Genomic DNA, 15,195 nt, shown 5'->3' with positions numbered 1-15,195 from the left:
TGGCTCACCAGATGTATTTTGGAAAATGATTGCAGGCTGCTCTCCTCCACTTGCAAGTTTTTCTCCAGCCTCATTTGAAGTGGGAGAAGTGGATGACTAGAGTTACAAGTTTCTACACAAACACATCTAAAGTTTCTCAGGATTTTCTTTCCTAGGGGAGCTGTGCACAGCCCCCTGCTCCACTGGGACCCTTGCACTTCCAAAACCCTACGAGGCATACCTTCACCTTCCAAAGCCCTGGGTGCCACCAAGTGCTCACCCCGGAGTGCGCCCGCCTTTCCCTTCTCTGCTCTTCTACATCTCCCCTCTTTGCAGCCTCCGTCCTGTCCACCTCTTCCCTTCGCATTCCTCCTCTTTGCAACTCTGCCTTCGCATCCCTCCCCTTTGTATCCCTCCCTTTTCACCTCCCCCTTTGCACCTCTCTCGCTTACAGCCCTCCCCTTTGCCTCTCTGCCCCCTTCGCATCTCTGCCTTTCCCCATCCCTCCCCTTCGCATCTCTGCTCCTCGCATCTCTGTCCCCGCACACCTCCTGCCCCGGCTCTCAGCCCTCCGTGCTCTGCCCCTGGCACCCTCCACCGCTCCGCATCTGCTCCTCGCCGCCTCCGTGCGCTCCTGCCCAGCCCCGGTGCCCGCAGCCTCCGGGCCGTCCGTGCCCCGCGGAGCCCGGCCCGGAGCCGCCCGCGATGCCGCTGCCGGTGTCGCTGCCGGTGCCGGTGCTGGGGCTGGTGCTGGTGCTGGGGGCCCGGGCGGGTGCCGGGGGTGGCTGCCAGCTCCCGGCCGAGTGGCGGCCGCTCAGCGAGGGCTGCCGGGCCGAGCTGGCCGCGATCATCGTGTATGCGCGGGTGCTGGCGCTGCACCCCGACCCCTACGGCGCCTACAACTACCTGCCCTGGCAGAGGGGCGCCCCCGGCGGCGCCCAGCACGGAGCGGGGGATCTCTTCTACTCGGCCGAGATCGAGCTGCTGTGCGACCAGGCGTGGGGCAGCATGCTGGAGGTGCCCGCCGGCTCCCGCCTCAACCTCACCGGCCTCGGCTACTTCTCCTGCCACTCGCACACCGTCATGCAGGGCTACGCTTATTTCTTCTTCCTCCGGTGAGTCCCGGGCTGGGGGGGCCGGGCAGGGGTTGGGATGTCGCGTCCCGGCTCCGGGGGATGCGCGCCCGTCCCTGCCCGCAGGGTTCGCTCCGTCCCGCTCTCCGCGCAGCGCCCGCTCCTTTGCACAGTTTCATAGGGAAGGGAACGCCTGGAACACCAAACTCTCGTAGTATTCCAGCACATGCTCAGGGAGCTGCTGTTGAGTAGCTGAGGGTGCTGCTGCTTTTGTTTTTACGGCGGGACGGTCACGGAGCTGGAGAGAGACCAGCGCGTTTGTCGAAGTTTGTCGTGGGAGTTTAAAACCCATCCCCAAATACTCACCCGATAGCTTTCCATCGACTCTGCTGAGTCCCGGCCAGACCCTGAGTTTGGGCTCATCGAAAGAATAAGAAAATAAACCACAATGTGGGAACAGAGCCATCTCTGCGACCTTTCAATTTGAGAGCATTTGCGAAATACTACTCAGTGGTTTGTTTTGAAATTCTTGGTATATTCTTAGGCTGGGTGCATGACAAAACTCATTTTGATGCAGCAACATCTTTAAACACATTTTATTGACACGAGTTATTTATTGACTGCTTGAAGGAGTACTTAAACTCTGGGCTCAAGGGCAAAGTGATGCAAATTCAGTAGAAACTGTGGCCCAAAATACAGATTTGCCTCCTTCATTGTGTCTGCAGGGTGGAAAGAGCAGTTTGGTCCTTACTGCTGCTTCCTGATGCAGTCCTTGTGGTGGGAATTGCCATTTTGGTGCCAGGAGAGCTGAGAGCTACTTGCAGGCTAAAAGTCTGTGTGACTTTTTGTCGAGCCAGGCTGAAGTATGACAGGTGACTCCTGCAGGAGAGAGAGTGCTGTTCATTCTCACAGCGGGCTGCCCCTGCAATCTGTGTTCCAGAATGGATGAGAACTACATCCTGCTGCCACACGGAGTCAACTTCCAGGAGGCGATTTTCCCCGACACCCAGGAGAACAGGAGAATGTTTGCCAGCCTTTTCCAGTTTTCCAACTGCTCGCAGGCACAGCATGTGCTGAGCTTCTCCAGTGACTGGGAGATTCAAGAGGACAACCGGGTAAGGGATTTGTTTGCTTTCCAGTCCTTGTTTTCAAAGTGGGCACGGGCATTCCCATGTCCTTTGTGAACATGTGTACATGAATGCAGAGCAGCAGGTCCCTGATTTTCCTGTTCCTTGGGTATCACCAGCAAAGTAACACACTGGTGAGGTAATATTAAACTGTTTTCAAAGCTGACCTCTGTGTTAACCTCTTCAGCTTCCCATGGACCTGAGCAAAGCTTGGTATCAACTTGTTCATGAGCAATAGGTTAAAAATAGTATTACTTGTGATCTTGTCCTCCCCCACCCAGATAATTCTGGGTTTGCTATCTCTAGACCTCTTTTTAAAAATTCATCTGAAATACTCAGGAGCAGATCTTTGCTTTTGAACTTCTGTAGTGAGAGCAGTGCTTGGACCATGACAGACTGTAAGGGATTATTCTTGCCTGACTCCACATAACAGCATAAACATCTACTGAACTAATCACCCTGAGCTGCCTTTGTAGCAGCTGGGGAAAAAAAGACTCTTAGGGGCACATTTCATGGGAGTGATGAGGGCAGGGTTCCTCTGAGGGATGCCAGCACTTACTTTTGAACAAGACAGATGAAATGTTTCTTTCTCCTTTCAAGGAAGGCCACAGAAAGCAGTTCACCCTCTAGGCAATCCTCCCTTAAGAACATCCAAAGATGCCCACTATTGGTGGCTCCTGAGCCCCTTTATGGGATTGTAGTGTGTGTAATAAATGCGGGATTTTAACAAATGCTTATTTGGCAGAGAGGAGCAACATGTTGTCATGCGTGTGCATATTCTGGATGTGCATGTACTTTTGAGAAAGTGGAACTTGGAGTGGTTTAGTGCTCAACTTTGTTTTGTGAGGCTGGTGGCTTCCCCTGTTATCTGAGAACATTTTCAGCACCTTTTTAGGTCAGACTGGACAGGACAGGCGTCATTACTTGTGTCTTCTGTGGATTTACCCGAGGCATGATGTTTATGTATGACAGCAGATGTGTGAGTGGCTTGCTTGGGAGATGGATGGAGAGAACTCAGTAGCTGGCTGAGCCTTTTCCTTTCACCACCTGGCCAAATGCCAGCATACAAAGTTTGAGCTGCTGTGTGGCCATCCGGCCAGTGACACAGCTCTTCTCCTTGGGATGCCCCATGAGCAAGTGTTTTTTTGCTGCTGATATTTTTGAGGGGACACTGTAGAATGGTGCTGTTCAAATATATGAGACAGCAGCATAAACTGACATTTAAGAGGAAATTAGTTATCCTACAATTAAATTGCAGAGGTGTAATCCTGTCTGGGCAAGAAGGGGGAGGTGGAGAGCCCTGGTCCCAGCCCTGCCTCCTCCCTCCCAACCCCTGCTCCCCAGTGCCACAAGCAACATACTTGGCAAGTAAAGGTGCTGCTGTTGCCAAATCCACAGATTTTTGTCCAGGGGAGCAAAGTGTCATGGGGAGGCCACCAGATCCAACTGCCAGTCTCTGCTGGTGATGCCTCTGCACTGTTTATTTCGTCATGCTGAGCTAAACGTGGGGGATCCTGATGGGCTGGTGCTTGTCTATGCCAGCAGTGAATCTCACCAGTCAGCCTTAATGGAAATGACCAGGCAGAAACCCCCAGGGTAAGCTGGGGCAGCCCTCAGGATATGTATCAGAAGTGCATTTCAGCTGTTGCACTCTTTGACCTGTGCAGCTGTGGGCAGACTGGGGGGATTAAAGCTGCTGCTCCCACTGCTGGGGCTGGGGGCTTCAACCCCCACCCATCCAGGGAGCACATTCAGCACAACTGATGGACACTTTGTCCAGCCCTCATAATGAAAAGTCAAAGCTTCCTCTGCACCAGTTAAAAATAGCTGGGGCTGACTGTACTCCCATTCAGCTCCTGCATCTGTGTTTGCCCAGCCGAGCGCCAGCTCCCGGCGCCTGCGTGCCCCAGCCTGGGAAAGGGGGGACATTTCTGGCTGCTGCAGTATTAGGAATTTGTTCCTCAGCTCTTCCAGGTACAGGTCTCTTTACATCTCCCTCCTCTCTCTGCCTTTTTACCTGTAGTGTGGCTTTCCCAGTTGTCACTGTCTGCTCACGTCCTGTCACAGTGTGAACAATTTCTGTTTCTGAATGTGCTCGGCCGAGCTGCCCCATGCTGGCTTCTAAGCTGAAATCTGTGCTGTGTGCCAGCTTCAGGCACAGACCGTGAACAGAACTCAGAGCATTACTCCTGTAATTTTGGAAAAGAACCTGTTTGGGAGTCTGGGTACATCCTAAGTGGAGTTCTATGATGGTGTCAGGTTGGGAAGAGCTTGGACAGAGAGGGAAGGGTTGTCTCATACTGTAGTGAGGAGTCAGGGGTCTCACTAGCTGCTGTGTACTGGATATGTATAACATAATGGTTGTTTTGTGCAGTCAGAGAGGAGAGGTGGAAATGTTGAGACATTCTGAGTAGAAGGCAGCTGGGATGAGAGTCCCATCCCAGGAATTCATAGGTAAGGTCCTGCCTCCAGGTGTTGGAACAGCTGCATGCAGGGACAACTTACAAAGCAGCAGGCCAGAGGAGGTTTGGAACAAAAGAATGATGAAATTTTCTGTTTGCAGACAAATCCCACAGTCTGGAAGTCTTTTGGAATCCTACTCTTGATATATTTCTGGGGTGGACACTTTAAGAGAGACTTTGGTGCTAGAAGCATGTGCAGATGCAATGGATAATTTGTGTTTGCAGCTCTGGGATGCTCAGCCAGAATGTGAGAAAATCCCATGATGGATGAGTGTCTTTGCCTCATGTAATTCTACTCCAAGCAAGAGGTCCCTTCTGTAGGGTGTGCTTGAGCTGGCCATGGAGCAGGTGACCCAAAGGTGATCACTGACACATTGTCCTCCTGCTTGGCCTCTTCTGTCTGCAGTGCTCCTTGCATGCAGGCAGCCTTGTGTGGGCTGCCCAAGGGGTGAAACGAGGAAAACACTGACAGCTCCTTCTCCTCCTTCCAGCAAATGTGTCTGATGATGCAAAAAAGAGCAAAGAGATGTGCAGGAACTTTTTGATGCACTGGGATGTGCCACCTGCCTTTTCCATCATGGTAAAATGCTTTTAATTTTCAGAAGGGCCCATGGCGTGTGATGAAAAGAGGTCAGACCCAAGGCACATCTCACTGAGAATAATACTTTCCTCATCCTGGGCCTGCTGCTTTTGCTGTAAGCTAATTCCAGCTGCATTTTTAAGCCCCTTGCAGTCTGGGCTAAGAGCCAAATACTGCTTTCCATAGTTTTCCAATAACCCTACAATCTCATAAATTCACTCAGGCTCTTGTTCTGGCCATTTCAGAGTGCAATGATTGCTCCTGCTGTTGTTTCTTTAGGCACTTGCATTTTGGCCTCCACGTTTGCAGAGGCAAACACTAATGTGGCTTCGTCTTGACTTTTTGTCTCAGCACCTTGGTGATGTTTGCAGATCTCTTGCTTTACTCCAGGTTGTTTTTGCAGTGGTTTCCACAAGGTTGTTTCTAAAACCAAAGGACGATGCAGTGCATTGGGATTGAAATCCAGCTCCCCTGCAGAGTTTCACCATTTTGGTGCAAATCTAGGAGCTGTAATTTCTCCTTCTGGCCTTCTGCAGGGTTGTGTGATCTCACAAAGAGGACATTGTTGCTCTGTCTGCACACGAGGGATTACAGGAGAAGTGACTTGAGGTCTGGTGTCAATAAGGACAGTAGAAATCTCTAGCAGCACTTGTAGTTATTGTTCAGAGGGTCTTGAAGTGGTTTTGTCAACAGGTTGGTAAGGAAATGTGTTCTTTTGTCATCCCCCTTTATGTGTGCAGGAGAGCTGCAAAATGACCCCACAACAAGGGATTGATGTCAAGGTGTCAGCCCAATTGTGAGCAACAGTGACAGCACTGAGATAAAGTCCATGAAATTAAGGAGTCCAATAACTAAAATTAAGCTCAGAGATTGCAGGGGAAGACCCTAGCTTTTATTAAACACCTCCCCCTGCATTGACTCAAGCAGCAGAGCCACAACCACACAGTTATCTCAATTGATTTAGATGAATGGACTTGCCTTCTGAGAGACCTCCAGAGCTTTATCTGGAGGTATTATCTCCAATAATAGAGCTTTTATGGGAGTAGCCAGTGTCCCAAATAAAAAGCTATGTAATTAGTGGGTTAGCCTGGCAGTCTACAAAGATCTGTTTAGCATCTTTGGGTTTGGATCTTCTTCCCTGGTGGCACCATGGCTGCTGTAGCAGACTAATGACCTGACTGTGACACCTGGAAGACTTTGGAGCAGCTGAAAAGGGAACTAGATAAGAAAAGCAACGTAACTGCATAAATGGCCTTGCCATTACTGTGCAAATCAAAAATTAAATTAAATTACATTCTCCCTCTGTGGAAGTAGAGGAAATAGTTTCAGAATTCTTTGTATTTTAGCAACTCCTGTGTGCATGGACTGAGTGCCACTGGGTTGGGTGAATCCCTGAGCCCATCTGCTGGTCCCAGCCTGTTTCTTCCCTGGTGCTCTCAACCAGGTGAATGGCAGAGGGTCTCAGTCAGTGACACTTCACAGCACTACAAGGACACAAGCCACAGAGCAATAGCCACCTGTACTAGAGCTCCTTGCCTACCAGAGAAGGGCTTGTTCTGTGATGTTTGCTATGGGGACTTGTTTTGATCCATCTCCCAGGCAACATGCTCCCAGAGAGGGGGAAAAAAGAAGGAAAACTGAGGAAATCCCTGTAATTTTTCAGACCACGCTGATTTTGGAAGTGCATAAATAGTGTCACGTCCAGAGAGAGCCTGAGCTGCCTTGGATCCATGGGCCAGAGCTCTTTCTGTGGGGCTGAGGTGGACATTGCTGATGCCAGAAGTGACTCTGCTTTGTGAGTCTTGCAAATCCTGGCCACTAGGAAAAATGAACTGATAGCTGTGTTGTCCACGTTATTCACAAAATTAAAATGAAAAAGTAATATTTTTTTCTCTCATTAAAGTTAAGAGCTTCTGCTCTTGCAGAGTTCCCTCTCTGCTCAGAGTGCTGGATGATGAATTTCAAAACTGGAAAATGCTGTTCATGGAGTCCAGAGCCAGCAGTTTTAGGAGAAGAAGCAGTCTGAAAAAGAGCAGGTAGCATCCAGGCTTGGTGAAGACAATTCCTTTAATTCCCATGTACTGAATTTTTGTGTTGGCTTGTGGCATGAGCTGCATTAGCCATTCTCCCTTCTCTGCTCTTAAGGTACTAGGGAAACACAAAATAACCTCAGTTAAAAACAGTGCTACGTGGCAAGGGCAGTACAAAAAGACCTCAAAATAGAATTGCAGTGAGGTCCAGTATCTAGAGGTTTGAAAATCTTCTTTTACATGTGGCTTCTTGCCCTGCCATTGGTTAGAGGAGCTGCTTCTCCATGAGCCTAATAGCATGATAGAAAGTGCCATCACTTCTGGGTTGTTTTCATAGTGATTTACAGAGCTTTTTTTTCCTCCCAGAAACCCACCCAGGGTGAGCCCCCTCCCTGTGATCTGTGTTTAATTTGAGTACATGTAAGCAATATCAGATGAAATGGAGAACTGCTGACAAGTGTCTGGGGCAAAGGAAGACCACAAGACAATTGATACATTTGGGTAATATCCCCAGGAGTCTTTTGGCACAGAAATGGAATTGATTCTTTCCCAAATCTTCACACCCAGGCTGTGGTAGGGGACTCTTAGGGCTCTGGCTGGCATATCCCTATCAGTTTTCTATCTTTCCACATGCACACAGGCTGATAAAACAGATTAAAAGATCACAAAGGAATGCACAATAGCCTTATCCACAGGATGTTTCCATTGCATATGGTCTTTATTGTAATTATTACACCTAGAAGGTGTTCTGAGCAGTGCTTTCCAGAAGAAAAATGAGCAATATTTCTGGTTTTCAGTTGTTTCTTAGAGGCACATTATTTCTGTAGGTTGGCTGGTTTTCATATACAATGCAGGAGGGATGAGGTGAGGTAACACGGGAGCCTTGGATTTGGTATCATTTGTGAACAGTCAGAATTTGGGATTGAAAATGGAGCTTTTTCCCACCCATCTGAGCTCTTGTCCCCCATGGCAGCCATGGGGGGGTGGGTGCTGAGGTGAGACCCCCCTTAGCCCCCTCCTGGTCCCAACAGGGGAGCCCCAAAGTGTCCCACAGCTCCTGGTGAACGTGTCTGGGCCATTGCTGCCTGTCAGGCATTGCAGATTGCTCCAGAGCACAGCTCTCTCTTGCTGTGTCTCAGGCACATCCAAGTACATAATATCCTTAAAAATATCCAGTTTCCAGCTCACCAAGCAAGGAAATACCAAGACAACCAGGGGTATGTGTGTATGTGTATGTGCTGCTGCCTCCTCGAAGGGTGAAGCAGCAATCCTTCCAGGAACTGGCAGGGAAGGGAGACCCACATGGCTCCAGGCCTCTTTTAATTATCCAGAGTCACACTTTAATGAAGTTCTGCCAAATGCTCTAATTCATTCCATATTTTGTGGCACTATCTGCTGCTGTACTTGAGCTTGGTGGTGAGCAGGCATCTGGCCCCAGCCCCAGGACACCTTTGGGGTTCTCTGCCTGGCTGGTGGCCACAGAGGCAGTTGATATTTGTAGGCTGAGGTCTGCATGTTGAGACACACAAAGGTGGGGCTGAAGGGACCCTGTTGTCCCTCCTCAGTTTCGGATCCAAGGCTGTCTGCAGGGATGCCATAGCCTTGGGCTTTCCAGCCCAGACATGGCTTTTCAAGCCCAGCAGTGCTTTCTTAGCTGGATGAAGAGTTTTTTGGGAGGTTCTGACCTTAGGAAACCTCTTAGCCCAGGGCCAAGGCACTCTGTAGGGAGGAGAGGTGGGATTTTGATGGAGCTGCTTATGTTCCCTCTATGCTAACACAGAAGTGACTGAGAGGGGTGATACCCCTCAGTGAGGGGGGGCAGTGGGAAGTCTGAATCCCACCTGAGCATCCACATGTGAAGATGGGCTGGGAATTGCAGCATTGTAGTGAGCAGTGGACCTCTCATCCATCCTCTCTGGAGATGACACTGTCCTGGGAAAAGTGGCAACCAGAAGACATGAGGAGGCTGACTTCAGTGCACTGTCTCCTTCCCTGGGTGTGAGTGACACCTCTGCTTCCCTGCCCTCCTGCTCACAGCCTCCCCAGGGTGGGAGAGTGAGAAGGGACATCCCACCACTGTGGAAGATGAAGGGAGAGGTGCAGGGAAAGGGTTGGTGTGGATCTGGGCTGGGAAATTGAATAGTGCAGGATGCTTGAAAGAGTTTGTCCCCACAGCCAAATCCCCTTCCTCAACAGAGGTGCTTCCTCCACTCAAGGTGCTCCCCAGATACATCGGACATGTTCTCCAAGGAGAAGAGCTGAGGCTGGTGTTCCTCAGGTGGATGTATCTTCTTACTAACCCAAGGCAAAACAGAATGTGCAGTCCAAAGAAGCAGATCATGGGGTTGTTTGGATCCAAGTATGCTTACAAGTCATACTTGTCCCATGACATTTCAGTCTCAGAGGGTGGAGGTGCCAACTTTGCCTGGGAGCTACTGAAAGATGCTCAGATGAGTCCTGGATCCTGCTCCCAGTCACACACTGGGGCTGTTCCAGTGCTTTGGCTGGGCTGGGAGCAGCAGGGGAAGCAAACATCAGAGCAAACATCACATGGCTCCTCACCTGCTTGGATTATCCTAGAGCTTGTTTTGAGCCAGCTCTTGGGAATACATTCAGAATGAATCTCAGGCAAGTTTTCTGGAACAAGATCTGCCAAAATTAATGAGGGAAGTACCCATAATTTGTGTTGTTCCACCCAGTTATGGGAGCCACCACACCTTTCTGTAAATCTGTGAGCCTGTAGATGAGTTGGGTGGGTTTTGTGTGCAAATTGATGCTTTGTGTTGGTCAGCAGGTGGAAAGGATGATTCATGCAGATCAGCACTCCTGGACCAGGATCTGTCCTTGATGAACATGATGCTCCTACAGGGACTGTGGGCAGACCTGCCCTTTGATTTAGTTGCTGTTGACCTTAAACCCAGGGAAAGTATTCTCTTTGAATTTTTGTCTCTCTCCTGACCCACCTGTGAGACATATACAGAAAAAGATGGAGCAAACATTTATTAAAATCAACAGCCACCAAAATCCAGCTGGCAGCTGGCAGACAGGACACCTGTGATGCTGCCTGTAACCAGATCAGCCACTGTGGCTTGAAGGGAGATGAGATCTTTTAATCTGGGACATATTTTCTCCCAGCCCATGCATTTTGATGTTTATTTTCACAACTGACAAGCCAAGCTGGCTCTGAGGCAGCAGGAGTTCGAGTCCCTAATGGAAGCTGCAGACAGAGCCTTTTAAATCCTGCCTCCACCAGCCAAGAACCTTTCCAAATTCCCCTGGAGAAGTGTCCTTGCCCTGTTGTTCTCAGCCAGGAGCAGCCATGTGGTGCCAGGCTTGGCTTGGCTGCTGGCCCTGGCAGCGCTCAGCCCCTTGCAGCAGCTAATGTGAAGTGACAAACCAAAGTGTCTGGTTTTTGGGGACTGGGAACAGATGGTTTTGGTGGACCAACTGCAGCTGGTTGCTGAGCAAATCATTGCAGGTGCCTCCAGCAGCTGATTCTCTGACTCCCTCCCCCCCTCTCCTTGCTGCCCCAGTCTGTCTTCAACCTCTTCAACTTTTTTTGGAGCAAGGCTGCTGCAACTGTTAGTCGAGTCATCAGTAAAAGGAATGACAGCAGGGAAAAATGCACTGAGGGAGAGGCAAGTTTCCATGACAATGTAAAATACAAAAGGAAAATAATATGACTAAAAAGCCAGGTCTGAATTTCTGCCCAAAAAACTTAAGAGCTAGCAAGGAAACAAATATTTCCTGAGATCTGAAAGCACTTAACAGACTTGTCCTGAAGTATTTTTGCATTTCCTAGATCAGTAAGGAACCTGTAGCAACTTCAAGGGAGAATGTTGGTGCAGTGTTTTATAATGAGACAAGATGTGGGACTAAAATGCGAGCTGGTATTTACACACTTATCCTCAAACTGACCCATCTCCTTCACTCTGCAGGGACAGCAGGAGAGCTATTTCCATTCTGCAGAGGTGAAGGCAAGGCAGGTGTGTTGGGCTCTGTATCCCAGTCCAGTGGAGACAATTCTTTTTGCTCCCAGATCCGTGACCTCTGGGATTAGAAACAACTGTCTGAATTATTTTTTTTTACCTGTAAACATATTTGTCAAAATCCTGTGCCCTTCCCCTCCCATGGCTTCCAACCTTATTGCACAGGTAGTGTACTTTGAGTAGGGAGTTTTTTTCAGGTGGATTTAGCATGAGCAGCTGGGGTTTATTTGTTTATTCAACCAGAGCATGTTGGTGGTATGAAGTCTGGCTTCCTTCTTCAGGTGGATGGTGTCTTGTATCCTCTTCATTTCCTCAAAATGCAATGAGTTTATTGCCTTCATTTATCTTTGCTGTACACCCATTTCAGAGCACAGTTGTTTGTTTGGCTTTCTTTTTGTATTTCCGGAGCCTTTAAACAGGGTAAAACACAAATATGTTCTTCTGGGTATTGTTTATTAGAATTTTTTATTGTGGAAAATTATTTAAATGCTTAACTGGATGGTGGCTGGGGAGAGAAAAGAGGGAAAGTCAAAGTGGAGGAACAGCTTGTACTGACACTGGCTCAGGGGTAGGAATAGAAATTCAGATGCTTTAAGTCCTAATTTCCCTTACATGTGGGAAAGATAGAAATCCCATTTCAGAGCCTTTGAAGCAAAAACACAACACTCAAAATTCCTCATTTTGTTGCAGAGTGAGGAAGCTGTTTTCCACCTTTAAAGCAACATCCTTTGGTGTGGGAGATAAGCAATAATGAGAAGGGGCTTAGTCACAGTAACCATTGGGCACCTCTGCCATATGCCTGCTCATACTTTAACAGAATTCTGAGGTATGGGTTGGCTGGATAAAGAGAGTTTATTCATGGTCTATAAAAGTTGTCTTAAGTGAGAATCTGTGCATGGCTTATCTGTGGGGAAGAACCTTACTTGGTCTGTAAGTACATCTGCTGGAGATTTTTCTGTGAGTAGAGACAAATAAAAAATAACATTGCAAATGAGAGAAAATTAAAGTAACTCATGGAAATAGGAAATGAAGAAATAACCCACCAAATTGTGTGGCCCACTAATGTGGTAAAATCTCCATTATTTACAAAGTTTGTAAAGTGGGTCAGAAGAAGACATTCCCTGGCTGCCTGCCTCTGGAGGAAGAGCCACTGCACAGCTCATGACATGGCTCTGGGAGGGCCCCCTGTCCTGTTGCTCTTCAAGCTGGGTGTTGGTGCTGCTCTCTCTGGAGAGGGTTTATGTCCCTCACTCTGTCCAGGAGGTACCAGGTGGCATCCAAAGCCAACCTCCATCAGCTGGATTCAAAAAGACAACCTGGAGGTGAATTTTCCTAAAAATCACTCCAAGTTCTCTGTGCCATGCTGGACATGAGTCCTGGTGTTGTGAAAAGCCTCTGAGGACTGGAAACAAACACTTTTAAGAAGGCTCTACTGAAGGGTTGTTACTATCATCAATGATTTGGGTTTTGTCCTTTTCCACATCTCAGGCTCAGGCACATTTTGTTTGAGTTGAGTGAGCACTTCACTATCTGTCCCTCAAAATCCTAACCGAGCCTCTGTTTTCTTAAGTCTTGGTTTCAAAGGGCAGAGGAACAAATGTGATTCTTGATTCTTTTCCCAAAGGTGTAGAATCATCAATTAAATGTGTCCTGGAAATAATAATTTGTGCTCAAATCTTACCTGCCATAATAAAAATGGCTTGAAACCACATCCAGTGACAAAACCCTCCTACATTGAACTGAAATATAGGGTCTGAAAGCAGCTGAACCACTGATGGAAAATATCCTGGTGCTTCCAAATCAGTGGCACTCTGGAGCTGCTGGAGCACATCCTGTCCTTACAGACAGTCATTGCTCAAGAAACACATCACAGATGTTGGGGATATGAAGGAGCAGAGCCCTTCCATCAAAGCATCAGGCCAGAGAAGGGCTAAAAACAAAATCCCAGGCTGGAGGCATCCCTGAGGCATTTGCCTGTTTTGTGTCTGGAGTTCAGGATCAGCCTCTGCTCCTGCTCATTGTCAGAAACTCTGAAACGGGAGAAGCCTCCTGTGGTCTCTGCTAACGAAGTGGTGTTTATCACACTCTGTAATTGCATTTGCCATGGTATTTACAGCATTTCCTATGTTGTGAAACAGAGAAATCTCAGGCTTGCCCAGGGCTCATTGTGTACTTTAATCTGCTCCTAAGCCCACATGTATCTTTAAATATTAACTTACACATTGCCAGTGTCCCGGGGCAGCCTCAACCCCACAGCTATGAGCTGGGAACGTGGCTATTGAAGTGTTCATGTTTGCTCTCAGTATTTATCAGATCCAGTATCCTTTTTTCCAGGTCCTAAAAAATAGGTCTTTTTCTTTTTCTTTTTCTTTTTCTTTTTCTTTTTCTTTTTCTTTTTCTTTTTCTTTTTCTTTTTCTTTTTTTTCTCACTTTCCTTTTCCTTTTCCTTTTCCTTTTCCTTTTCCTTTTCCTTTTCCTTCCCTTGCATTTTCCTCTGCAATCAGTATTCCTGACTTCTCTAGAGCAGCACAGGGATTTGGAAATCCTTGCTCAGCACAATATGGAAGTGGAAAGATCTCCTAAGGCTGCACCCACTGCAACATTAGCCTTACAAATAACTGCTTTCAGTTTCTGCTGGTCTTTGGGGCAAAGACAATGTATTAATTGCAAGAACAGAGGTAATTTGAGCTCACTCTGTGGTCTGGCCTTGGCCACATATGAACTTGTGTCTAAAAGGGACTGATGTGGTCCTGGGCCGTTTATGCCACAACACCTTCACCATGACCATGGCTCTGTCTCACTGGCTTCTTTTTCTGGGTACAGCAGTTCCAGCTTGGATTCAGTAGATGAGAAAAGTCCAGAGCTCGAATGCAGCACTGCAGCATGCCCAGAGTCCTCCTTCTGTGTCTGTGTCTGTGTCTGTGTGGAGCAGGTGGCTTGAATTTGGCTGGAGCTTATTGTGCATTTTGGAGTCTTTATCTTCTAGCTCATAAAGCCTTTTGGATAAAATTTGCTGAGTGCATGAAAGATGTAGAGTTTTGTTTTGTGGATTTAAATCCAATCTTCTAAATTGCTTTAAAGCAATTCCTTGTGTTTTGAAATTCTGAAATCTCTGACTCCGTTTCTGTTTTTTGGGGGTTTTTTTGTTTTTTGTTTTTTTTTGGTTTTTTTTGTTTTTTGTTTTTTTTTTTTTTAAGGCCTGTGGTCAATCATTACCTGATTTAGAAAATGGTGCAAAGAAATTTAAAAAAAAATTTTTTTTCATTTTTTAGGAAAACAAATAAAAAGAGAGGACACATATGTTATCAATACTCTACCAAAAGGGAACATTGTCTCTGATACTGAAAGCCTTTAACTCTAAAGCTTGTAGAACAACTGGAATAATCTTTCTAATGCAGTCAACATCATTGGAGGTGTCATGGGGCTGTTTGAATTACTTCAACATTGATTTTAGGGCCTTTTCTCTTTGAACTTCAAGTCTCCACTGTAGATGTGACTCTGAACATGTTTTTCTATGCATTTTATGATAAATATTCTGGCTTTGGATTGGCTTCTTGGTTGGATGTATTTAAGTATTAGTTGAATTGAGTTAAGGAGCTTGTCTACTTTTATTGATCTTAGAATCTGAGCAGAGATTGATACAACATTCTGAAGGGCTTTGGCCAACAGCAGAGTGGAGTACAGGAGTCCTTTTGTTAGATGCTTTATTTTCAGAAGTTCTGAACTGGTGCAAAATGGCAGTTTTGCCAAAAGTTTTCTAAGGAAGTAAAGTAAAAGACTGTCAGCATTCTCCCCTGTCCCCATCCCAAGACCCACAGTATGCCAAGAGTTACCTAAGTCAGGTATCCATGGAAGGGTAAAGGAAGAGAGTTCTAGCTGATGCCCTCCCATTCTCCAGTGTTTTAAGCTGAAGTCTCTGTGGTGAAGCAATTTCCATATATTTATTTCTGTCTAT

The 15,195-nt window shown here is 47.3% G+C and overlaps 1 protein-coding gene across 1 annotated transcript in view; it reads left to right on the top strand.

The window, feature by feature from the left end:
- Nucleotides 1-328: 328 nt before the first annotated feature.
- CCDC3 (coiled-coil domain containing 3) overlaps nucleotides 329-15,195 on the top strand; it is a 35,839-nt gene continuing 20,972 nt past the window's right edge. The window contains exons 1-2 of the mRNA XM_005489293.4: nucleotides 329-1,094; nucleotides 1,993-2,167. Of these exons, the coding sequence (XP_005489350.1) occupies nucleotides 685-1,094; nucleotides 1,993-2,167 (585 nt within the window). The 5' untranslated portion in view covers nucleotides 329-684. The remainder of the gene's footprint in view (nucleotides 1,095-1,992; nucleotides 2,168-15,195) is intronic.

The sequence above is a fragment of the Zonotrichia albicollis genome, chromosome 4 (assembly GCF_047830755.1).
Source record: "Zonotrichia albicollis isolate bZonAlb1 chromosome 4, bZonAlb1.hap1, whole genome shotgun sequence".
NCBI lineage: Eukaryota > Metazoa > Chordata > Aves > Passeriformes > Passerellidae > Zonotrichia > Zonotrichia albicollis.
This window is presented reverse-complemented; position numbering and strand designations above follow the sequence as displayed.